Source organism: Macaca nemestrina, chromosome 15 (genome assembly GCF_043159975.1).
Source record: "Macaca nemestrina isolate mMacNem1 chromosome 15, mMacNem.hap1, whole genome shotgun sequence".
In the NCBI taxonomy this organism is placed as follows: domain Eukaryota; kingdom Metazoa; phylum Chordata; class Mammalia; order Primates; family Cercopithecidae; genus Macaca; species Macaca nemestrina.
In genome coordinates, this window is record NC_092139.1 from 114,440,362 (window position 1) to 114,466,292 (window position 25,931).

The following is a 25,931-nucleotide window of genomic DNA, read 5'->3' on the forward strand; positions in this document are numbered from 1 at the left end:
CCCGCTCTGGCCCCGCCCCATCCACTCCATCCCCTTCAACAGCACTTTGCAAACACGGGAGTTATGTTTAAAAAGTGTGAAACAAACACAAGGCATTCAATGCAAGGATTCTCTCTCTTGGGGTATTGGATGCCATATTTTTTATTCAAATGGCTGAACTTCACTCAAATTTCTAAAACAGGTTGGGGAGCTGTCCTGTGGGGACTGAACAAGAGCATATCCATGAGGCTCATGAAATGTCATTAACTGAAAGGATGGTGGTTTGAGAATGAAGAAAAAGCACATGGCATTTTAAAACACAAAATCAAGCCAAGCGCAGTGGTTCACACCTGTAATCCCAGCACTTGGGGAGGCTGAGGCAGGCAGATCACCTGAGGTCAGGAGTTCCAGACCAGCCTGGCCAACATGGTGAAACCCTGTCTCTACTAAAAATACAAAATGAGCTGGGCATGGTGGCAGACGCCGGTAATCTCAGCTACTTGGGAGGCTGAGGCAGGAGAATCGCTTGAACCCGGGAGGTAGAGGTTGCAGTGAGCCAAGATCACGCCACTGCACTCTAGCCTGGGCAATAAGAGCGAAACTCTGTCTCAAAGTAAAATAAAGTAAAATAGAATAAAATAAAATAAAACGTAAAATCAGAAGTAGGCCGGGCACAGTGACTCACACCTATAATCCCAGCACTTTGGGAGGCCAAGGTGAGAGGATCACTTGACCCCAGGAGTTTGAGACACAGGGAGAACCCGTCTCTACAAAAAACCACAAAAATTGGCCAGGTGTAGTGATGCACTTCTGTAATCCCAGCTACTTAGGAGACTGAGGTGGGAGGAACGCTTGAGTTCTGGAGGTCGAGGCTGCAGTGAGTCAAAATCATGCCACTGTACTCCAGCCTGGGTGACAGAGTAAGACCCTGTCTCAAAGAAAAAAAATTCTGACTGGGCGCTGTGGCTCACGCCTGTAATCCCAGCACTTTGGAAGGCCGAGGCAGGTGGATCACCTGAGGTCAGGAGTTCGAGACCAGCCTGACCAATATGACGAAACCCCATCCCTACCAAAAGTACAAAATGAGCTGAATGTGGTGGTGGGAGCCTGTAATCCCAGCTACTCGAGAGGCTGACGCAGGAGAATTGCTTGAACCTGGGAAGCGGAAGTTGCAGTGAGCCAAGATACCGCCATTGCACTCCAGCCTGGGCGACAACTAGGAAACTCTGTCTCACAAAAAAAATAAAAATAAAAAAAAATAAAAATTCTAACTGGCTATTTTAAAATACACAATTTCGGCCGGGCGCAGTGGCTCAAGCCTGTAATCCCAGCACTTTGGGAGGCCGAGACGGGCAGATCACGAGGTCAGGAGATTGAGACCATCCTGGCTAACACGGTGAAACCCCGTCTCTACTAAAAAATACAAAAAACTAGCCGGGCGAGGTGGCGGGCGCCTGTAGTCCCAGCTACTCAGGAGGCTGAAGCAGGAGAATGGCGTAAACCCGGGAGGCGGAGCTTGCAGTGAGCTGAGATCCGGCCACTGCACTCCAGCCTAGGCGACAGAGCCAGACTCCGTCTCAAAAAAAAAAAAAATAAATAAAATAAAATAAAATACACAATTTCTGTGACCTGTCTACTGGGATGAGGAACAGGCGATGGCACTAAAGATCTGTCCTGCCGGAGCCCACCGTGCTGAGTGCCATGGGAAGCCCCTTTTGCTCTTCCTGACCAGGGCTCTGCGTCCTGGACTGAAGCCTCCAGGCCTCACAAAGGCATGCGTTCCACATCCGGCAGCCCAGGCACAGCTGCCCACGCCCACTGCCATGGGCACCACCGCAGGATGTGGGCGGCTTCCCAGCCTCCGGGCAGCAGCCTCTGGAAGAGGAACTGAGCAAGAGTCAGGTGAGCTGAGTGAGGGCATCACACATGCGGTGGATTCTGTGGGAAAGAACTCGGCCCACACTGGGCCTGCCCCCAGGATGGCCGTCCTGACAAGATGGCCTCAGAGCTGGGTGCTGAGTGGGATCACAGGGCAGCGAGCAGAGCAGGGGACACAGCATGACCCACGTTCCAGGACAGGACGGCAGCGGCTGGAACGCGCGACGGGGACAGGCCTGGGGCACAGGAGGCCCGGCTGCCACCGTGCGCACGTGCAGAGGAGGGGCTTACCAACAACAATGTGCAATGCTGAGGTTTCTGCGTCACTGGTGCCCACCGTGGAGTAACACACGCAGTCTGTTGACCCTGCAAAGGGAAAAAGAAGGTCTTCAATATCATCAGAGTAACTGAGAATTGTAATCGCCTCCCAATTCAGTGAGTGGTACCTCACTCCTTTCCTTCCATGGCCCTAGAGTCAACACTAACGAATAAATAGAATTTACCTACAAAATGAATGTGGAAAATACTAGCGTTGATTCCTCAAGAATATCGAGATTGGGTTGGGCAGTGGCTCACGCCTGTAATCCCAGCACTTTGAGAGGCCGAGGTGGGTGGATGACTTGAGGTCAGGAGATCGAGACCAGCCTGGCCAACATGGTGAAACTCCGACTCTACTAAAAATACAAAAATTAGCCAGGAGTGGTAGCATGCATCTGTAATCCCAGCTCCTCGGGAGGCTGAAGCAGGAGAATCATTTGATCTTGGGAGGCAAAGGCTGCAGTGAGTCAAGATCACACCACTGCACTCCAGCCTGGGCAACAGAGTGAGACTTTGTCTCAAAAAAATTAAAAAAAAAAAAAAAGGAGCCAAAAAGTAAACAAACAAAAAGTATAAATGAACGTTTAAGATTATAGCCATAACTTTTTTTTTTTTTTTCCTGAGATGGAGTCTCACTCTGTGGCCCAGGCTGGAGTGCAGTGGTGTGATCTCAGCTCACTGCAACCTCCGCCTCCCAGGTTCAAGCAGTTATCCTGCCTCAGCCTCCTGAGGAGCTGGGATTACAGGCATGCGCCACCACACCCAGATAATTTTTGTATTCTTAGTAGAGACGGGGTTTCACCATGATGGCTGGTCTCAAACTCCTGACCTTGTGATCCGCCCGCCTTGGCCTCCCAAAGTGCTGGGATTACAGGTGTGAGCCACCCACCGCACCTGGCCCTCGTAAACTTTTGAAGCGGCTGGATGTGGCGAAGGTCACATACGGCCATCACTTGAGATCTTAATACTAGGACAGGCAGCTCGGGTCCCTGCTTCAGTCTGACATTCGCCGTGGACAGGGCCGGCTGCAGTTTACGCGTATTTTTATCCTGGGCTTCACCGGCTCAGATGAAAGGCAAGTTGCAGCTGCCCCAGCTGATCACACGGCCTTCCCTCTGAGGACCAAGCTCAAAAGAATGCTCTGCATCCACAGTGACCACCCACGCCTGTGGGAGTAGCTATGCTGGCCCTCAGCATTCCCCACATAGCTGAGTACAGCAGTTCCTCATCCACCCGGCCAGCACTGCTGCCACCCGAGTAACGACCAACCAAACGCTCCCATGCACACGGGAAGGACCAGGCTCCAGGGAGGTTGCTCCCAGCACAGAGCGTCATCTCCTTGAGCCTCTCTGTGCCTCAGGTCATTAGCAGGCAATGCTGGCTGAAGTTACGAGCAGCAGATGCAGTCACAGGCTAACAGGACCGAATGAATGGCGGTTTCTTCTTCCTGCAGATGTGCTAATGCAGCTATATGAATACGTATGTGGAAGAGACTTGGAAGACAGAACATGCTAGATCAGGTCGCAAAGCAGCTGGAGCCACGCCCTTCAGATGCTCCAGTGACATCTGTCCAGGGAGCAGCTCAACACCTGGGATCCCAGGACCCCAACCCCCACCTGCCCCTCCTGCCCCCAGCCAGCAAGACAAGCAGTGACCTCTGCACCTTCTAGGGGCTGGAACCCTGGAGCATGAGTGAGTTCAGGTACCTACTGCCACCACTGGCTGTGCACGTCCAGGCGGCCTCCCCCATAGGGTCTGTGGCTGTCAGGTCTCACTCACAACTCTTGTGCCTCCAGGCTAGTCCTCGGGTTGCCATGGCGACCGTTACAGGGTCACCCTTGGGTGCCTCCCTCACCCTTACTCCTCCACGCAAGGCGATGCTGCGGCTCAGAGACTCCACACAGCCCCCCACCAGCTACACCCCGGAGACTCAGACCCCCCTGCCGTCCAAGCCAAAGGCATTCTCACCGAGGCCCATGTGCTCTTAGGACCAAATGCAGAGAGCGGTATCAGAGCAGAGTCAGACGCCACCCGCTGCGGAACCACCGCCTCCAAGAACTCCTGCTGCATGGCAGAGTGGAACTCGGCATCTCCCTGCCGGGCCCCTCCCTCCCCACCCCCAGCCACACTGGCTTCCTTGTCCCGAACACCCCCAGCTCCCCCCACCTGCTGCCCTCTGCACCAGCTAACTCCAGGCCTAGGCCCCTCACCTGTCACCTCTCAGAAAGGCCTCCTGGGCACCCATGGAAAGGGGCCACAAAGACACCCTCCCCCCGAGCCCTCCCCCTAGTGGCGTTTGCTACACTGTGCACCCACCCTGGGAAAGGCTTTTATGCCCACATTTGGTGGGGTGCCTGCCATCCTCTCCTGGGGCAGAGGCCACAGCCAAGGTCTAGAGGAGGGCAGGGCACACAGCAGTACCCCCACCCGGACCACAGGGCAGGGCACACAGTGGTACCTCCACCCTGACCATGGCGAAGTGCAGCCTGCATCCCCACGAGCACTCCGCAGCCGCAGGTCTCAGCTCCTGAGGTCGTTTCGAATTTTAAGAGCTGAGGGTTTTAGGGCTTAGTGCTGCCACTGGCAAATGGCGACAAAAGACAGGTTTCTTGCAAACAAGGTAAGAACCATACAGCATAGATGAGAATGCAGAAAAACAGAATTCATGGAATCCAGAGTGCACCACATACAAAGTTAAAAGACCAAAACCTAATTTGGAAAAGAGTTGTAAGACACAAAAACCAATGAAGGGCAAATAACATATAAACAATGTTACGGACAATTAGAAAGTGACAGGCCGGGCATGGTGGCTCACGCCTGTAATCCCAGCACTTTGGGAGGCCGAGGTGGGCAGATCACGAGGTCAGGAGTTCAAGACTAGCCTGGCCAACATGGTGAAACCCTGTCTCTACTAAAAATATAAAAATTAGCCGGGCACAATGGCAGGCGCCTGTAATCGCAGCTACTGGGGAGGCTGAGGCAGGAGAATTGCTTGAACCTGGGAGGCGGAGGTTGCAGTGAGCTGAGATCATGCCACTGCACTTCAGCCTGGGTAAAAGAGCAAGACTCTATCTCAAAAAAAAAAAAAAAAAAAAAAAAAAAAAAAGTGACAATGCCCTCTTGCTTCCGCATGGAAGCAAGCAAGGGAAAGGAAGTTTACAAAAGCACACAATGCAAACAGCAAGAGGATCTGTGAAAACAGTGTGGCCTCATGCATAATGAAAGAAATACAAATAAACAGAGTAAATAAAGATAGTGAATAAGGCAGCATACTCAGCCTATCAGATGGGATAAAAGTTAAACCACAGACAAACCTCCAGGCTGCGCCAGGCTCAGGAAAACTCCCCCTCCCAGCCCCGTGGGTGGCCTTCATGGGAGAATTAAGTGGGCCCAGAGACTCCACATCAAGGGATGTCCACAAGGAAATGATGACCTGGAGCCTCTGAGAGCCACACATGTGAAGGGGTCAGGGTCCTTCATGAGTGTGGAAGATGCAGAGAGAGTATGGAAAGAAGGATGGAGTGAGGGCCTGGGATGAAGATGGCAGGAGACGGAGCCTTGATCTCACTCAGGCACGCGTGGCCTTAGGGAGACACAGTGCAAGGCCGACAACTTTGGTTGTCTGGGTCATTCAAAGAATCAGAACGGGCTGGGTGCGGTGGCTCATGCCTGTAATCCCAGCACCTTGGGAGGCCAAGGCAGGCAGATCACTTGACGTCAGGAGTTTGAGACCACCCTGGCCAATATAGCAAAACCCTGTCTCTACTAAAAATACAAAATTAGCCAGGCATGGTGGTACACACTTGTAGTCTCAGCTACTCAGGAGGCTGAGGCAGGAGACTCGCTTAAGCCCAGGAGGCAGAGGTTGCAGTGAGCCGAGATAGCACCACTGCACTCCAGCCTGGACGACAGGGTGAGACTGATTCAAACAAACAAACAAACAAACACGAAGAACTGGAAGGCCACTTGAACCGGCGCCAGCCAGCAAGACAAGTGGTGACTGGCCAGGCATGGTGGTGCACGCCTGTAATCCCAGCACTTTGGGAGGCAGAGGCTGGTGGATCATTTGAGTCCAGGAGTTTGAGACCAGCCTGGGCAACATGGCAAAACCCCATCTCTACAAAAATGTGAAAAAAAATGAGCCGAGTGTGGTGGTGCACGCCTGTGGTCCTAGCTACTTGGGAGGCTGAGGCAAGAGGATCACTTGAGCCTGGGGCAGTCTAGGCTCCAGTGCACTCGATCACGCCAGTACACTCCAAACTAGGTGACAGAGTGAGACCCAGTCTCAAACAAAAAGACAAGCCGTGATCTCTAACCTTCGGGAGCCTGGAGCATGTGTGTGAACATAGAGCTCGACCTGACACAGCTGTGCTCAGTCTTTCAACAGACATCTAAGAGAGCCTCTCGGTGCCAGGGTTGGGTGCCCCACTGAGGACACACCACTGAAAGCCAGCGCCCCACCTTTGGGGAAGACAGACATCAGCCAGGGCCCAGGGGCCCTCCTGGGCCATCCGCTCTGGCCAGCTCTTCTGCTCTCCCCACTCCTCACTGCCTGGCAGGAACCGAGAGGTCGGTGGCACACACGAGGCCTGAGAAGGATGCGAAGAAATCCAGCAGAGGCTCCGCCGAGATCCAGCGGGACATTTCTACAATGCTTTGGTTTAACTGAGAGACTTGTTATGAGAAGGGGGTGCTGAGAGCTTTTTCTCTATTGAGCTATTTCTTTCTTTTGAGACGGAATCTCGCTCTGTCACCCAGGCTGGAGTGCAGTGGCATGATCTCGGCTCATGGCAACCTCCGCCTCTCGGGTTCAAGCAAGTCTCCTGTCTCAGCCTCCTATGTATGTATTGAGCTATTTCTAAAGAACGATTTCTCCCCTTCGTGTCTCCCAGCCAGAAGCCGGGCTGTTCTTATCAGACAGGACTCTTCTCAGGCGAGCGGCATTCTTCTAAAACTCATCAGGCGATATTACGAAAAATTCTTCTCTACAAATAACCGCATCCCACCTTCCCCAATAGCCAAAGGGAAGGGGTCCTCACCAGACGATCATCCCTTTCCTATATGCTTAAAACCGTGACCTTCGTCAACTTGTTGCTAACAATTATTAGTAATTCATGAGATATTATGCTAACACAAATCCCCCTAAAAATGAATCTTGATATTGAAAACATCCGCAATGTCACCATCTATGGGCCACACTTTGCCTCACACCGTTATTCACAAGCTCTGTCATTAAGGAGTAACGGCTTAAGTTTAAAGGACGACTCCTTCAAGTAAACACTGGCCCACAATGTCACCTGTTGGAGGCAGGTTAGAGTTGAGACCAGCACACACAGAGAAGGTGGCTCGGGGACTCTGTCCCTTGTGAGGGCTGGCCTTTCCCTTGCTTTGCAGCAAAGTGGGCTCTAAGCCTCCAACTCTGGCTCCCATCTGGTGACCTTGTGACCTCACCCCCAGTGCCTCCTGTTTTCATTCATAAAATGGGAATGACTGTGGTGCTCATGTCCCAGAGCAGTGACCAGAGTGAAAGTATGCACTGTGCCGCCACCCTCGGGGCCAGACACAAGGCCAGAGAGGACAGAGGCACCTCGTCCCCTGGCAGGTCATTCGTAAAGCCTGCAACTCACCACACTCAGGCCCTCACCTTGACTCAGCTTAACAGTGTGATTTTTCAAAGAACAATCACAGAAGGATGTGCTTCCCAGAAGGATGTTGAATGGACCAAGCCAAACCAGCACTTCAGGACACAGCCCAGCTGCTCCCAGGCTTAACCAGGACCTGCCCTTGGTTCCGCCCCCACCTTTCCTGCTCAGTCTCCTCCCAACTCCCCAGCCTGACTCCGTCTGCCCACACCCACCCAAACTCCCAGTTCCTTCAGGTCCAGAAGTCACTTCTTCCAGAACGCACCCCTGCCCACCTACCTACCTGCTCTGGGCACCGGGGGCTTCCCCACTCCAGGATGCGCCCCTGGCGGCAGGATTCTCCTGCCTTGCGAGAAGCAGCCTTCGGGGGAGTCAGGCAATTTTCCACAAGTGTCTACTTCATTGGGGTCATACTCTCAACGATGTCGCCCCAAGAGTGGCCCTAATGGTAGGAAATCTGTACGAACCTAACTAAGTATAATTGAGTTAAGTGTCCGAGGTGGCTGCTTGTGCAGAACAATTCCTAAGGACGGGGATGAAGAGAACAGAGAACACCAGGCCGGCTCCGTACCCGCGGGAATGATTCCGATCCGGAGGCTGCTGGGGACCAGCACGGCCCGGGGGTGGTTCTGGTCGACCCCGGCGCTCCTCTGTGTCCTCCCAATCAGACCGTGCAGCACCTCGCTGAACATGCCGTCTCCGCCGACACAGACGATGCTGCAGGAGGAACACAGCTGGTCAGGGCTCCTGCAGGTGCGGCCCTCTGAGCACAGCAGGCCTGAGGCATCCAGCTTCAGGAGGGGCAGCCTGCGCGCCTGGCCCTTGGCAGGTGTCTGGGACTGTGGCTCCTGAAATGTCCCTAAGTGATAAGGTCATGCCTCCGTACCAGTTGGCCTAGACCACGTGTACAAATAACAAGATTTATGGCAAATACTGGCTTTCCTTCTGTGAGTCTGGAATTCAGGTTGCCAGGCAGAGAACGCCTGCACTGCATCAAAACCACTACACTCTGGGTCTCAGGACTCAAGTTTGCGGGGCAGGAACCGCAGGCCTGTGCTGCTGCATTTGTGGGAGCAGAGAGGGTGCACTCCAGGCGACCCGCACTGCGGGAGAGGCACAGCAACCTGCGCGGAGACGTTTCTCCTTTGCTGAGCCCGCTGTGCAGCCTTGCTGTGTCCTGTCAGAAATCTCAGCCGAGAGCACGACTAGCTCAGGCAGCAAATCACCAGCCATGTGGGTGGTCTTGAGGACCCAAGGCAAGAGCAGAGGGGACGGAATAAATGCTGGACAAAATGGGTCATGAGACAACCTAAGGAGAGGAGACGGAGAAAGGGGGCAGTGCTGAAGGGAGTAAAGATGGGTTGGTCTTAGGGCATGATGTCCTATGCTGGGGGTGACCCACAGGGAACTAACACTGAGGCAGCAGAATGAGAGGTGCAGGCATGGAGACAGACATGTCACTGCAGCCCAGAGGGAAGGCAGAGAACAGAGCTCAGGTTTCCTGGACATCTCCGCAGCCTACAGCAACCCAAGAGCTCCCATCACCCGGGAAGAGAGGGCTGCATGTGGAAGCGCTGCCCGTAGAGGAATGGCGTTGAGACGACTGGGGGTGCAGCCTGAGAGTCCTCCCTCAAACATGACAGCATCAAGGCGCCTGCCCATTCCCCAGTGGGTCTGGCTGTGCGGGCGTGCCCAGTCTCTAGGGCTGGGATCTCTGCCCACCACCCACCACGCAGGCCACCTGCTTCGGGCCCGGCTCCTGTGGGAAGGCTCTTCGCCCTTCCCCGTAGCCTAACCTTGCGCTGGGGCCGCCTTCCCAGTGGGGCTGTGGTTTGGAGGACAGGGCATCCTTGAACGTGCAGTGTAGCCCCTGTGCGTTCACGGATCACTCAGACAGGCAGCTCAGTTGCAGGAAGAGCAGCCCTCACCGGCTAGGCCTCCCGGCCTCCTGCAGGGCATGTCCCTGGGTTTGGGGAGGAGGTGTGCTCTCAGGAGGCGAGGCCCACGGCATGACTGGCTGATCCCTTGGCTAGGGTGGGTGCAATAAGGTACCAGCCCCATCCCTGCCGAAAAGTAAAGACTGTCTTCCTGCCAAGCTGCCGTCGGGTGGAGTGGGTGGGGGGGAAGTGCGTGGAGGAGCTGCTGTCGGGTGGAGTTTGTGGGGGGAGGTGTGTGGAGGAGCTGCCGTCGGGTGGAGTGGGTGGGGGGAGGTGCGTGGAGTAGCTGATGTCGGGTGGAGTTGGCGGGAGGTGTGTGGAGGAGCTGCCGTCGGGTGGAGTGGGTGGGGGGTGTGTGGAGGAGCTGCCGTTGGGTGGAGTGGGTGGGGGGACGTGCTTGGAGGAGCTGATGTCGGGTGCAGTTTGTCCAGGGGAAGTGCGTGGAGGAGCCACCGTCGTTGGGTAGAGCGGGTGGGGGAGGTGCATGGAGGAGCTGCCGTCGGGTGGAGTTGGCGGGAGGTGCGTGGAGGAGCTGCTGTCGGGTGGAGTTGGCGGGAGGTGCGTGGAGTAGCTGCCGTCGGGTGGAGTGGGTGGGGGGACGTGCTTGGAAGAGCTGATGTCGGGTGGAGTTGGTCCAGGGGAAGTGCGTGGAGGAGCCCCCATGGGGGGGGGTGGAGGAGGTGGAGCCCCCAGCGGGTGGGGGAGGTGCGTGGAGGAGCTGCTGTCGAGTGGAGTTGGGGAGACGTGCGTGGCGGAGCCGCCTGCTTCCTGGAGCTCATGAACAGAACACTCCCGTATTAGGAGGGGGGCAAAGGGGTATCCCTGTCAGCACCTGGGGGCAGGGGCTCCTTTCATTTCCCTTTCTAACCTTAGCACCAGCAGAGTGCTGGGACCTGGCGGACACCCGATAATGTTTGTGGAATGAATAATGATTTCAATAAATACTTGCTGCAATTGATAACACATTGCTCACAGATTCCAGATGGAACAGAGAGAAGAAAACAAGAAGCCAACCAATGACAAGGCCATTAACCGCAGGGGAAGAGCTCGACTCAAGAGGAAGAGTGCAATTTTAAGCGTAAAGAACAGCATCAAAAGAACTGGACAGACTTGAGTACATGAATTTGAAAACTTCTACTGGCAAGAATTAATGCCATAAGCAAAATTAAAAGACAGTTTCAAAACTAGCCAAAATATTTGCAGAAATATGAATGTAATTATGAAATGCCTATTATTTGTTGGATAAAAGAACAAATGACTAAAATTATGGCCAACAAAAGAAAATGGGCCAAAGACATAAAAATCAATTCCAAGAAGCCAGCTAGCCAATAAACATATTCCTTAAAAGATTAGAGACTTGCACATGTCAAATTAGCAGAGAAATTTTATACTGATAATACCAAACATGTTGACAAAGACAGTAAATAATGTACTATAAGACAGAATGTAAACTGGCCGGGCGCGGTGGCTCGTGCCTATAATCCCAGCACTTTGGGAGGCCAAGGCAGGTGGGGTGGATCACCTGAGGTCAGGAGTTTGAGACCAGCCTGGCCAATAGGGCGAAATCCTGTCTCTACTAAAAACACAAAAATTAGCTGGGCATGGTGGTGGGCGCCTGTAATCCCCGCTACTCCGGAGGTTGAGGCAGGAGAATCTTTTGAACTTGGGAGGCGGAAGCTGCAGTGAGCCGAGGTCATGCCACTGCACTCCAGCCTGGGCAACAAGAGAAAAACGCCGCCTCAAAGAAGAAAAAAAAAAAAAAAAAAGAATGAAGTTAATAGAATCTCTTTCGAAAGCAATATGGCAGTACACAGCAGAGATTTTAAAATGTTAATCTCCTATGACTAATTTCATTTCTAGGAATTTACCTTTAAAAATGTAGATGTATGCAGAGAGATTTATGTACAAGAATGCTATCCTATTCTAAGAGCAAAAATTGGAAAGAGCCTAAACATTTACAAGTGAGAGGCTAAATAAATATGGCATGCCCACATAATGGGCCATGATATGGGCATTAAAAATAGTACCTCTGGGAACTGTTTGGGAATTTTGGGGAAAAGAAGAATCCCAAGCTGTAAAAACGACAGCATCTAAACTTTCTTGATAACGTGCTTGGTTGATTGGCTTCTCTGTCTACGCAGCACCGCCGCATAAGCACGTCTCGTGAAAGACTGAACGGAAACAGAACCAGCAAACAACCATTCTTGCCCAGCCCAGCCAGGGAGGAGCGTGTGACTCTGCACTTTTCTGCCTTTTTTTTCTGGCCTTTCTGTAAGGAGCATGTTTACTTTTACAATTGGTTGTGGGCGGAGGGATGGGGGCGGGGAGGGGGGGTGCAGATTTAGGAAAGGGAGCTCTCAAAACTAAGAGAGGTGGGTGGAACCTTTTTCATTAACAATGGACTCAATCCCGATGAAAGACGGCTTACTCACCCGTCGTATTTATCTATGTTAATCTCATACAGAGTCTCCTTGGCTTGATTAGCATGTTCAGTAACTGTGGGGAAAAATTACGTCATGCAGTTTATATTCACATCTGGGAGTCCTCTTGTAAAAGGCAAATCATCCATTCTTTTAAAATGAGTTCCTGTAACACCTTCAGGTGGGTTTCCTAGATAAAATGCTTTCTTCAATCCTACATGGCTCTTATGGGACGGGATCAAGCTGACCTCAGGGAACGTGAACATGGCCCTCTCGTGGGCCACAGTCTGCCGGATGAGATGCAGCATTCCTGGCATTTAATTGCTGGCAAATAATAATTTCTTTGAAAGAGACTACATCTGTTTTATAATTTTTCCTTATTATACAAGTTTCCTTACTATACAAGTTCCTTATTTTACAACTTTCAAAATTGTACTCTATACCAAAATGTAGTAAGATGTTAGTGTAGTCTCTATACCCGATGTAAACTTCTATTGAAATTCTACTGTACACACAGTTTTGTACCCTTGTTTTCCTGGTATATCCCAATCACCTTGTTATCATTAAAAATCCCTTGTAGGCTGGGCACGGTGACTCACACCTGTCATCCCAGCAGTTTGCGAGGCCGAGACGGGCGGATCACGAGGTCGAGACGGGCGGATCAGGAGGTCAGGTGATGGAGACCATCCTGGCTAACACGGTGAAACCCCGTCTCTACTAAAAATACCAAAAAAATTAGCTGGGTGTGGTGGTGGCCGCCTGTAGTCCCAGCTACTCGAGAGGCTGAGGCAGGATAACGGCACGAACCTGGGAGGCAGAGCTTGCAGTGAGCCGAGACCACGCCACTGCTTTCCAGCCTGGGCGACACAGCGAGACTCCATCTCAAAAAAAAAAAGAAAAAAAAATCCCTTGTAAAGACCCTTTAGAAACGCTACATTGCCAGGCGCAGTGGCTCATGCCTGTCATCCCAGCACTTGGGGAGACCGAGGCGGGTGGATCACGAGGTCAGGAGATTGAGACCATCCTGGCTAACATGGTGAAACCCCATCACTACTAAAAATGCAAAAAATTAGCCGGGTGTGGTGGCACATGCCTGTAATCCCAGCTATTCGGGAAGCTGAGGCACGAGAATTGCTTCAACTTGGGAGGTGGAGGTTGCAGTGAGCCGAGATCATGGCACTGCACTCCAGCCTGTCCAGCCTGGGCAACAGAGTGAGACTCCGTCTAAAAACAAAAATAAAAATGAGTAAGTTGTTTCCAATGATTTGCTATAATACAAAGAGTGCAACGGGCTGTTGCGTGCATCCATCTCTGTGAACTTGACTGTGTCCTAGGAGAGATTTAGAAAACATAAAATACTGGGCAAAAATGCCCTCATTTTTCAGGCTCTCAACCCACATTACCAAGTGACTTTTTAACATCATTTCACAAAACACGGTCTCTCCCCGCCTTTCCACATCCAGCACTTGCACTGTGGTACTGTATTATGCATTCTGAATGTCATTTATTGGTGAGATTATTTCTAAGACTTATTAATCCTTTGTGTCTCCTCTTTTGATAATTTTCTGACTATAATTGTTGCCCTTTTATCTTCTCAGTGTTTTTCTTGATGCCTTCTATGCTGAGACTTGGCTGGAAAATACTAAGTTATTTATTTTGCATTCTTCCCATTCTGGTATGTAAAAAAAAAAAAAGTTCTATTTTGTTTAAAATAATCTTACAGGATAAAAATCTTGGGCTGGGCACAGTGGCTCATGCCTATAATCCCAGCACTTTGGGAGGCTGAGGTGGGTAAGACCGCTTGAGCCCAGGGGTTCGAGATCAGCCTGAGCAATATGGCAAAACCCCGCCTGTACAAAAAATACAAAAATTAGCCAGGCATGATGGCACATGGTGTGGGAGGCTGAAGCAGGAGGATTGTCTGAGCCAGGGAGGCTGAGGTTACAGTGAGCCACGACTGCTCCACTGCACTCCAGCCTGGGCAATACAGTGAGACACCGTCTAGAAAAAACAAACTTTTCTAGTGACTATACTTGAATCATTTTTCTTTTTTTTTTTTTTTTTTGAGACGGAGTCTCGCTCTGTCGCCCAGGCTGGAGGGCAGTGGCGCGATCTCGGCTCACTGCAAGCTCCGCCTCCCGGGTTCCCGCCATTCTCCTGCCTCAGCCTCCCGAGTAGCTGGGACTACAGGCGCCCGCCATCTCGCCCGGCTAGTTTTTTGTATTTTGTTTTTTAGTAGAGACGGGGTTTCACTGGGTTAGCCAGGATGGTCTCGATCTCCCGACCTCGTGATCCGCCCGTCTCGGCCTCCCAAAGTGCTGGGATTACAGGCTTGAGCCACCGCGCCCGGCCATCATGTTTCAAACTTACTTCTACATAGTTCACACAGAATTTGCACCTTACCGATGATGTCAGTGGTGATGGAGGCTAAGGTGAACAGCGGTGCCGCTTTCCTTTCATATATCCGCTTGCCTTGTCCTTTTCCTCCAAACGGGTTGATAAATACCAGTAAATGCTTTGGTCTGGACGCTGCAAGACAACAACATGTAAATAGCAATGAAAATAACAAAATCAAAAGGAAGAGCTCTGCTACTGGACAAAATCAAACCGTGGGACTTTTAGGATTCTGCTTAGTATTATCTGAAGGAAAGTATTTTTAAATGTTAAAGAACAATGACAAAGAGTTTCCTGATCTGTGAAACAAGAAAATTAACAGGTTGTCCAACTGAGCAAAGGCTATGTCAGACACCATGAAAGTCCCACGAACTCAGAATTCCGACTGAGACAGACTCTCTCTGCTCTGAAGGGTGCTGTCGGGTGTACATGCTGGGGCGGCAGCCTCATTCTTCTGCAGGTGAAGGAGGCGAGCGTGCGGACAGCAGGAAGAAGGAAGGAGACGTCGGGAAGAGTCTTAGGAGAAGTGGACAGGCGGGCATGGAAAGAAGAAGCCACACAGGGAGATGCTCGTGGAGATGGAAAGACAGAAGCCAATAACCTCACTTCCGTCTCTCCAGGGACCCCACCAAACTCCCATGCTTGGGTTTCCTCAGTCACCCCCATTTTCTTATAACAACTTCCACATTTCTGTTTTGGTGGGTTCATGTAACTCTGCTACTTAAAATAACACGCTTAACTAACAAATCAATACAAGCAACAAGACAGTATCTGCCCAAGAAAACTGAAAACTTAAGTCCATACAAAAACCCAGATACAGGGCCAGATGCGGTGGCTCACGCCTGTAATCCCAGCACTTTGGGAGGCCGAGGCGGGCGGATCACGAGGTCAGGAGATCGAGACCATCCTGGTTAACATGGTGAAACCCCGTCTCTACTAAAAAGAAATCCAAAAAATTAGCCGGGCGTGGTGGCGGGCACCTGTAGTCCCAGCTACCTGGGAGGCTAAGGCAGGAGAATGGCATGAACCTGGGAGGCGGAGCTGGCAGTGAGCCGAGATCATGCCACTGCACTCCAGCCTGGGTGACAGAGCGAGACTCTGTCTCGAAAAAAACAAAATAAAACAAAACAAAAAAACCCAGACACAAATGTTCATCACAGCACTCTACACAACAGCGAAGCAGTGGGAACAGCCCAAACGCCCATCACCTGAAGAAGAGATCAACGAGATACAGTCCACACATCCATGGAACATCTTTCAGTCATGAAATAAGCAAACTACTGGGGCGCGACCAACATGACTCAATGTGAAAACAGTACGCAGAGAGACTGAAGCCTTCCACCCTGGAGCACACGTCACACAGTCCCACGCACGTGAAGTTCGAGAGTGGGCAAAACAACCACAACCACAGCTACAAGACAACACCAGCCTGGGCTCCCTACCTGACTGGGAAACATCATGAGAAGACTTCTGGGGTGACAGAAGCCTGGATGGGTTTGAGTTACAAAGCTTTGTGTGTTTCAGAAGTCATTGATTGACACTTAGGATTCTGGCCAGGCACAGTGGCTGACGCCTGTAATCCCAACATTTTGGGAGGCCAAGGCAGGAAGATCATATGAGCACAGGAGTTCAAGACCAGCCAGGGCAATACAGTGAGATCCTGTCTCGACAAACAATCAAAAAAATTAGGCCATGCTCAGTGGCTTACGCCTGTAATCCCAGCACTTTGGAAGGGCGAGGTAGGCGGATCACTTGAGGTCAGGAGTTTGAGACCCGCCTGGGCAACATGGTAAAACCCTGTCTCTACTAATAATACAAAAATTAGCCGGAAATGGTGGCAAGCGCCTATAATCCCAGCTGCTCAGGAGACTAAAGCAGGAGAATCACTTGAACCCAAGAAGTGGAGGTTGCAGTGAGCCAAGATCACGCCATTGCACTCCAGTCTGGGTGACAGAGTAAGTGAGACTCCATGTCAAATAATAATAATAATAATAAAAATAAATAAATAAATAAATTAGCTGGGTGTGGTGGTGTGCACTTGTAGTTCCAGCTACTCTGGAGGCTGAGGTGGGAGAATCACTTGACCCTGGGAGGTCGAGGCTGCAGTGAGCTATGGTTGTGCCACTGCATTCCAGCCTGGGCTATAGAGTGAGACATCACTCCAGATTCTACCAATATTACAAAGAAAATGAAGAATTTACTACTAAGTTCACGTCAATAAACTCACAAATTTGGATGAAATGGTTAAACTTCTCAAAAAGCAAAATTTGTCAGAAATACCAGAAGAAATAGAAAATCGGAATAGTCTGACAGCTAATAAAGACACCGAAGCGGCCGGGCGCGATGGCTCAAGCCTGTAATCCCAGCACTTTGGGAGGCCGAGACAGGCGGATCACGAGGTCAGGAGATCGAGACCATCCTGGCGAACACCGTGAAACCCCGTCTCTACTAAAAAATACAAAAAACTAGCCGGGCAAGGTGGCGAGCGCCTGTAGTCCCAGCTACTCGGGAGGCTGAGGCAGGAGAATGGCGTAAACCTGGGAGGCGGAGCTTGCAGTGAGCTGAGATCCGGCCACTGCACTCCAGCCCGGGCTACAGAGCGAGACTCCGTCTCAAAAAAAAAAAAAAAAAGACACCGAAGCTATTAACAACAACTTCCCATGAAGAAAACTCCACGCCCAGATGGTTTCACAACTGAATTCTTCCAAACATTTAAGGAAAAAATAAACTCAAGATTATAGGAACTCTTCCAGAGAACAGAAAAGAACAAACATGTATGAACTCTTTGTATGATGCCACTGTGACCTTGGGAACAAAACCAGACAAGGTCGTTATCAGAAGGGGGCTCACATTCAGACATCCCTCCCCTGAACCTACGTGCAAAAATCCTAAACACAATATCCACAAGTCAAATCCAGTGATACATAAACAGAGTACTACATCACAACCAAGAGAGGTTTGTTTACTCCAGGAATGCGATAATGAGAAATTAATCTAACTCAACAAATTAACTGAAAAAAAGTCATACAATCATCTCAATTGATGCAGAAAAGACATTTATTAAATTAAATACCCATTCTCCACTTAAAAAAAAAAAACTCTCAGAAAAGTCAGATTAAAAGGAAATTCTGTCTTAATCTGATTTTTAAAATCTATTAAAAACCTAAGAAACATCATTCTTAGTGGTGAAACACTAAAAGCTTTCTCCTGAGATCAGAACTGAGACAAGGATGCGGCTAGCAACCCTGTGTTGGTCCAAGCCAGGGCAAAAACATAAGGAAAAGAAATAAAAGAGAGAAGAATTAAAATGGAAGAAACAGAACTGTTATTATGCACAGCTGACGTGATCGTGTTTGACAAAAATCTAAAATAATCATCAAACTATTAGCACCCATAAGTGAACTTTGCAAGGTCATTGAATGCAAGGTGAAATACACAATTCAATCACATTTCTATACACAAACAATAAAAAAAACACAACAGTGCAGTAGGGAAAAGGAGACTTTCCCGTAAATGCTACAGGGTCAAGCAGATGTATGTATTTAATGAAAATACTAGGTTGGGCACAGTGGTTCGTGCCTGTAGTCCCAGCTACTTGGGAGCCTGAGGCAGGAGGATCGCTTGAGCCCAGTATTTCAAGGCCAGAGTGAGCTATGATCGCACGGCTGCACTCCAGCCTGGGTGACGGAGTGAGACCCTGTCTTGAAAAAATGAATACATAAAAAGAAAGAGGAAAATGAACCTTGACTGCTCACCTCTCACTGTACAGAAAGATGAATTCCAAATGGGTTATGTAGATCTAAATGTGAAGCGGAAAACAATAGAGCTTGGAGAATACCACGTCTTCATGACTTTGGAGTAGACAAAGATGTCTTCAATAGGACACAAGCTTACCAGAAAGTTTTTAAAATCATAAAAATAGGCCGAGCATAGTAGTTCACCCTGGTAATGTCAATGCTTTGGGAGGCTGAGGTGGGAAGATTCCTTGAGCCTAGGAGTTTGAGACCCAGTCTGGGCAACACAGCAAGACCCCAGATCTATGAAAACATTTTCAAAAAATTAGCCAGGCATGGTGACATGTGCCTGTAGTCTCAGCTACTTGGGAGGCTAAGGCAGAAGCACTGCTTGAGTTCAGGAGTTCAAAGCTGCAGTGAACCGTGATCATGCCACTGCACTCTGGCCTGGGTGACAGAACAAGACCTCATCTCCCTTTTTTTTTTTTTTCTTTTGAGACAGAGGTTTGCTCTTTCGCCCAGGCTGGAGTGAAGTGGCGTGATCTCAGCTCACTGCAACCTCTGCCCCCAGGGTTCAAGTGATTCTCCTGCTTCAGCCTCTGGAGTGGCTGGGATGACAGGCGTGTGCCACCATGCCTGGCTAAGTTTTGTATTTTTAGTAGAAATGGGGTTTCATCATGTTGGCCAGGCTGGTCCTGAACTCTTGATCTCAGGTGATCCACCCGCCGCGGCCTCCCAAAGTGCCAGGATTACAGCTGTGAGCCACCATACCCGGCCAAGACTCTATCTCTTAAAAAAAAAAAAAAAAAAAGAAAAATACGAGATTGAAAGGCAAGTTATAGAATGGGTAATTCTTATGAATTACATAAATTTATGTAATTCATAAATTCAATAAAAGATTCAGATCCACATAATGTAAACAGTTTCTACACATCATTAAGAAAAAGATACAACCAGCCAGGCATAGTGGTTCACGCCTATAATCCCAGCACTTTGGGAGGCCGAGGCAAGTGGATCACTTGAGGCCAGGAGTTCAAGACCAGCCTGGCCAACATGGCAAACCCCGTTTCTACTAAAAAATACAAAAAACTAGCCAGGTGTGGTGGTGCACGCCCGTGGCCTGTAGTCCCAGCTACTTAGGAAACTGAGGATCGCTTGAACCCAGGAGGCAGAGGTTGCAGTGAGCCAGGATCGCGCAACTGCACTCCAGCCTGGGCAACAAAGCGAGACTCTGTCTAAAAAAGAAAGAAAGAAAGAAAGAAAGAAAATACCACCAAACGGAAAAATGCACAAAAGACTTGAACAGAACCTCACAAAAAGGGATATCCGAATGGCCCATGAACAAATGAATGTGTTTCTAATTAACCATTAGGGAGTGCAAACTACAATCACAATGCAAGACTACTAACACTCCCCACCACGGCTAAGATGTAAAGGTGTGGCTAAGATGTGGGGCAACCAGAACTCCCGCACCCTGAGGGAGGAATGCAGGCTGGCAGCGTCTTCTGAAGTCAACACATGAAACAAACTCATGCAACCCAGCAACTCCATTCCCAGCTATGCACCCAGGAGAAATGCAGACGGGCGCAAAAGACATGCTCTAGAATGTTCACAATGCTACTGTTCATGACAGCCCGCATCAGGAAGCTGTCCAGATGACCAGCCACAGCACCATGGGTGAATACATGGCCGTAACATTCACATCACGGAATACCATACAGCCTAGAGAATGAACAAACGGCAGCCCCACGCAACAGCGTGGAAAACTTATGCAAGAGTATTAACACACGCCACCATGGTGGAAAACAGCGTGGAAAACTTCACAAGTGTCACGTTGAGCCAAGAGCCAGGCACAAAAGGGTTTCATACTGTATGATCTGATTTCTATCAAGTACAACAATGAACTTAGTTGTTTAGAAGTCACGGCAGTGGTTCCCCTTTGGGGAGTCATGACCACAGGGGCACAGTGGGGGACCCTGGAGCTGGCAATATTCTGCTTCTTTATCTTGGTGCTGGTTACACAAGTGTGCTCAGCAAGAAAATTCACCCAGTGCACACTCAGAGTGAGATCCTCTGTGTCTGCGACATGATAATCAAACACTAAAACAGCCTGAAATCCCAGCACTTTGGGAGGCCGAAGTAGGCGGATCACTTGAGGTCAGAGGTTGGAAACCAGCCTGGCCAATGTGGCGAAACTCCATCTCTACAACAAATATAAAAATTAGCCAGGTGTGGTAGTGGGCGCCTATAATCTCAGCTACTTAGGAGGTTCAGGCAGGAGAATCGCTTGAACCTGGGAGGAGTTTGCAGTGAGCCGAGATTGCACCACTGCACTCCAGCCTGGAAGACAGCGTGAGACCGTCTCAAAAAACAAAACAAAGAAAAAAACCCACTGAAACAGATAACAGGGTTAGAAGTTAAAATTGCAGAACAGCTGAAACAATAGAATCATATACAATTTTTACATACAAGTAGACTATACCAAATGCACAATTATAAAGATGAAAATGAACACACATTCTCCAGTGGAAGGCAGGGTTCAGAGAACTTTCTCTTGGAGTCTGCACCTATAGGATCAGGTCTGGAATCCAATCACCTAAAGTCTCATGAAAACAGGTTTGATGGGAGGAAAGGGAAAGAGAAAAAGAAAACAGGATGGACAGAAAGCAGGGAGTCGAGAGACAAACAGAGGAAGGGAAGGTGGGAGAAACGGACGCGCTTTTCTGAACAGCCTAGTGCGGAACGACACGCACAGGAACAGGGCTTGTGGTGGTTTGAGATGTGAGGATGGTGAGGATGAGCTTGTCACGACAGCAGGTGGTGGAGGCCAAGTCCCCCAGGATTAAACAGGGAAGTGTGGAAACACAGGTCCTCCCACCCCAGTTGTAATCAAGAGGAGAGTTCTTTCAAGCAAGGATGCTGCTCTGAAGTGGATATATGGGAACACCTCCTTTTAATAAACTGAAATTCACTTTCTTGATGTAGATGCCAAATTCATTCAAAGATACATAAAACTAACCTAAACACGTGCCATTTCTATTCTACGGGTGAAGCCTATACTGAGTTGTCAAGACTGTATCGGCTGGGCTCAGTGGCTCACACCTGTAATCCCAGCACTTTGGGAGGCTGAGGTGGGAAGATCGCTTGAGCCCAGGAGTATGCGATCAGACAGGGCAATACGGCAAAACCCTGTCTCTACAAAAAAATACAAAAAAATTAGCCAGGCGGGGTGGCACACACCTGTAGTCCCAGCTACTCAGGAAGCTGAGGTGGGAGGATCACTTGAGCCTGGAAGGTGGAGGTTGCAGTGAGCTAAGATCACACCACTGCACTCCAGCCTGGGCAACAGAGTGAGACCCTGTCTCAAAAAAAATTGTGTATTAGGGTTATAAGCAAACAACATGAAATACTGTTATGAATACAAAATGAATGAACACCAACCACTTTGCGTGTGTGTGTGTGTGAACCATATGTTTCTTTTTTTAAACTTTTAAGTTCACGAGTACATGTGCAGGTTTATTATATAGGTAAAGTGCATGTCATGGGGGTTTGGTGTACAGATTATGTCTCCACTCATCCTACTACTTTTTAAGGGTGACAAAGTCTTGTTACTCAGCATACAATAACTAACCCACCAGGCTCCGGGCTCCTACTACATTTCAGATGTGGACACATCCTTGGCTGGGCACGGTGGCTCATGCCTGTAAGCCCAGCACTCTGGGAGGCCAAGGTGGGCAGATCACTCCAGGTCAGGAGTTCGAGACCAGCCTGGCCAACTTGGCGAAACCCCGTCTTTACTAAAAATACAAAAATTAGCCAGGCGTGGTGGTGCATGCCTGTAGTCCCAGCTATGCGGGAGGCTGAGGCAGCAGAATCACTTGAACCCAGGAGGTGGAGGTTGGAGCGAGCTGAGGTCACGCCACTGTGCTCCAGTCTGAGCAACAGAGTAAGACTCCATCTTGAAAAAGAAAAGAAAAGAGAAAAAAAAGATATGGACACATCCCAGACAGATATGAGTTGTATTACTCCATGGGTCCAGTTTAATTCTCACATTCACCTCGAATGTAAAAGCTATTACCATCCCCACTTCCAGAAAGAGAAACTGAGGCTCAGAAGGGTAAGTGACCCGCACTCAGGCCTCCTGGCTAGTGAGCAGGGGGCTGGACTCCATGCCAGGTTCCAGGCTGTGGAGCCCATGCCCTTTGCACTCACTGGGCTGGTCAGCTAATGAGGAATTAAGTCAGCCTGACTCATCATGTCCACCTGCAGTATGGCCAGCTGCATGAAAGGGGGAGACACGTCCGGAAGATCACCCAATCAGGAGTGAGCGTGCCACCACGGCCATCCTGTCTCTCAGTCCAAACACATACGTACTCAGCTTCTCCAGCATCTCCCGCAGGGTCTGCAGCCACAAGTGACACAGCTGCTCCTCTGGGCACCAGAAAGTCACCTGCGCCCACTTCCAGCGGTGCCGTCGTGCTCTCTTTACACAGTGAACTGCACAGAAGCAAACACGCTCATTAGTGCAAGGTTTGCAGCGTCACTGACAACACCTCAAGGGAATATGCACCAAATGCAGCTAATTATAGGTTCCTAACTGAACTTCCCCAGGGGTTCTCTTACCTTCTAATGAGTTAGTAACTTTCAAGGTATATTAGAAAAAACATCCTATCTTTCAAACGTTTTAGGTCACATAAAGGAAAAGGGCCGATGTGATGACTCACGTCTGTAATCCAGCACTTCGGGAGGCTGAGGCGGGCAGATCACCTGAGGTTAGGAGTTCGAGACCAGCCTGGCCAACACGGTGAAACACCCGTCTCTACTTAAAATACAAAAAATTAGCCGGGTCTGGTCGTAGGCGCCTGTAATTCCAGCTACTCAGGAGGCTGAGGGAGGAGAATCGCTTGAACCCAGGAAGTGGAGATTGCAGTGAGCCGAGACCGGGCCATTGCACTTCAGCCTGGGCAACAAGAGCGAAACTCCGTCTCAAAAAATAAATAAATAAATAAATAAATAAAAGGGAAAAAATGACCATTAACTAAAACATTAACTAAAGGTAGCATTTGGGAAAAAAAAATTAGGAAGATTTCATAAAGATAAACCAACGCATTGAGCTTGTTAAACTAGTAACAAAAAAGTTCCCTCTCATGTAATCTACATAGAATTAATGAAGACTGTGGGAGAAGACATTTAGGCTCTCTCACCTGTAAAAGCATAAGGCTTTTCCATTTTCTGCCATTTTCCACTGCTGTGATGTTTCCCGTGAACATCTGTTTCCTCAACGGCGATGATCTCAGATACAGGCACAGAGCAGGCATCTGTAAAACACCACGTCCTTCTGTCAATAAATTCATCAGAATCAACACAGGTAAAATCAGTCCAACTCCAAGAAGCTGAGAATATTCTGCTTTAATATTCTCATTAGATATTCAGGCTGGGTGTGGTGGTGTGCACCTGTAATCCCAGCACTTTGAGAGGCTGAGGAGGGAGGATCACTTGAGCTCAGGAGTTCAGTGAGCTGTGATGGTGCCACTGCACTCCAGTCCTGGCAACAGTGCAAGGCCCCATCTCCAAATATTAAAAAAAAATTTTTGGCTGGGCACGGTGGCTCAAGCCTGTAATCCCAGCACTTTGGGAGGCCGAGGCAGGTGGATCATGAGGTCAGGAGATCGAGACCATCCTGGTTAACACGGTGAAACCCCGTCTCTACCAAAAAATACGAAACACTAGCCGGGCGAGGTGGCGGGCGCCTGTAGTCCCAGCTACTCGGGAGGCTGAGGCAGGAGAATGGCGTAAACCCGGGAGGCAGAGCTTGCAGTGAGCTGAGATCTGGCCACTGCACTCCAGCCTGGGTGACAGAGAGAGACTCTGTCTCAAAAAAAAAAAAAAAAAAAAAAAAAAATTTTTAATCAAAAAATAAAAAGGATGGTTATAGGTCACCTTTAAACTCAGAGCTAAATAACTGCGGGCAGCTCAGTGTTACCAGACGGCGGGATGTTTTATTCAGCCGAGTCACCAGATGGAGGCTGCGATTTTTCACACCATTTGCTCAGCCATTCAAGCAGCAAATGCTGACCATTCTGGGCCAGCTACCATGTTAAATTTGGGGAAATATGCTCAAGACACGGCCTCTGTCTGCAGGACAGTGTCTGGTTCGGAAATCCAAGTGGGAGGGAGACACGTGACAGGACCCGGGACGGCTGGAACCACGGAGCGTGCAAGTGAGGCAGAGCCCAAGTGTGGCGGGACTGGAGTGCAGAGGGACTTCCAGGGACCCAGGGGATGACAGCACCGGACATGCTCCACCCTGGCAACCAGGAAGGGCCAATTCCACCCGAGCCACCCGGGGCATGTTCATCTGGTGGGCAGCTGCAATTACAGGCCTGCACATCAAAGAAAGTTCTGGGCTGGCAGCAGAGCCATGGGAGGTGACGGGTAACTGAAGTCCAAGGCCTGAAAGAACTTGCCCAGGAGAGCATGGGATTGAAGACAGCAAAGCCAAGTTTGAGCAAGCTGGCTTCCAAAAGCTTATTCTGGAATTACTGTTAGGCATGTATGATATATTTTTATACAGAAGAACGTTATAATTTGTGGTTAGCTTCCTAGGTTGGCTATAAAACCTGCAATATAGCTAAAATACTATGTTTTTGCTGTAGCTAAATGCAAAAAAAAAAAAAAAAAAAGGCTGTAACATTTGTAGTAATTTTGCATCATTTTTAAAGTTGTTGCCCATGGAAATTAACTTCTAGGAACCTGAGAGGGTAGTGTCTGAACTGGGCCTTTGACCACGGCAGAAACCCTTGAAAAGTCAGTAGTGGGGCCTCCTGATTCCCTCTGAAGTGAAGCCAGCCCCAGGGGAGCAGACTTGCTGGGGAGAGGGTTACAGAGGAAGAAGTCTGGCTGGAGAATGGAGGTTTCAAGGTCCCAGGAGGTGTCCGTGTGCATCCTGCTCCTGGGTATAGAATGTGGGGTCCAGAGAGACTCTTAGGGACCTGACCCTCCAGTGCCCCACCTGGGCCTCCCTCCTGGCCTCCCACCTTTTTTTTTTTTTTTTTTTTTGAGATGGAGTTTTGCTCTTGCTGCCCAGGCTGGAATGCAGTGGCACAATCTCGGCTCACTGCAACCTCCACCTCCTAGTTCAAGTGATTCTCCCTCCTCAGCCTCCCAAGTAGCTGGGATTATAGGTGCCCACCACCACGCCCTGCTAATTTTTGTATTTTTAGTAGAAACGGGGTTTCGCCATGTTAGCCAGGCTGGTCTCGAACTCCTGACCTCAGATGATCCACCTACCTCAACCTCCCAAAGTGCTGGGATTACAGGCATGAACTACCACACCAGGCCCTGGCTTCCCATCTTGTCCTCGAGGCTGTGACTCTAGAACACAATTTCCACCCATTTCTTATTCTCCTCTCCCTTAGAACCCTGAACCCTGATGCTCCAGGCCCCTCTCCGCTCTGCGGGTTGGCATCCATACAGGACAGCCACGCGGGATCTCAGGGCATCTCATACACCCGCACGTGGATCAGCTTCCCTGTCTCTGCCACCAGCCTTCGGATGCGGCTCTTCTCGTCTGGCACGGCTCGCCTCCTTAACCACCCCATTTCTTGAGGTACTGGCCTTGCCCTCCTG

At 49.8% G+C, this 25,931-nt stretch overlaps 1 protein-coding gene and 1 long non-coding RNA gene across 3 annotated transcripts in view; one reads left to right on the forward strand and one right to left on the reverse strand.

Annotated features, from left to right (window-relative positions):
- The window catches only part of LOC105489794 (ceramide kinase), a 55,068-nt gene that overhangs the window by 15,424 nt on the left and 13,713 nt on the right, over window positions 1-25,931 (reverse strand). For both annotated transcript variants that reach the window (XM_011754878.2, XM_011754879.2), the window contains exons 2-7: window positions 23,507-23,620; window positions 22,677-22,799; window positions 14,578-14,703; window positions 12,187-12,250; window positions 8,389-8,534; window positions 2,149-2,223 (exon numbers count right to left, since the gene is read on the reverse strand). In XM_011754878.2, coding sequence (XP_011753180.1) covers window positions 2,149-2,223; window positions 8,389-8,534; window positions 12,187-12,250; window positions 14,578-14,703; window positions 22,677-22,799; window positions 23,507-23,620 — 648 coding nt within the window. The remainder of the gene's footprint in view (window positions 1-2,148; window positions 2,224-8,388; window positions 8,535-12,186; window positions 12,251-14,577; window positions 14,704-22,676; window positions 22,800-23,506; window positions 23,621-25,931) is intronic.
- Window positions 1,496-25,829, forward strand: LOC139358756 (uncharacterized). Its single transcript, XR_011614220.1, has 3 exons — window positions 1,496-1,881; window positions 11,896-12,025; window positions 25,721-25,829. It is a non-coding gene; the product is annotated as an uncharacterized lncRNA (long non-coding RNA).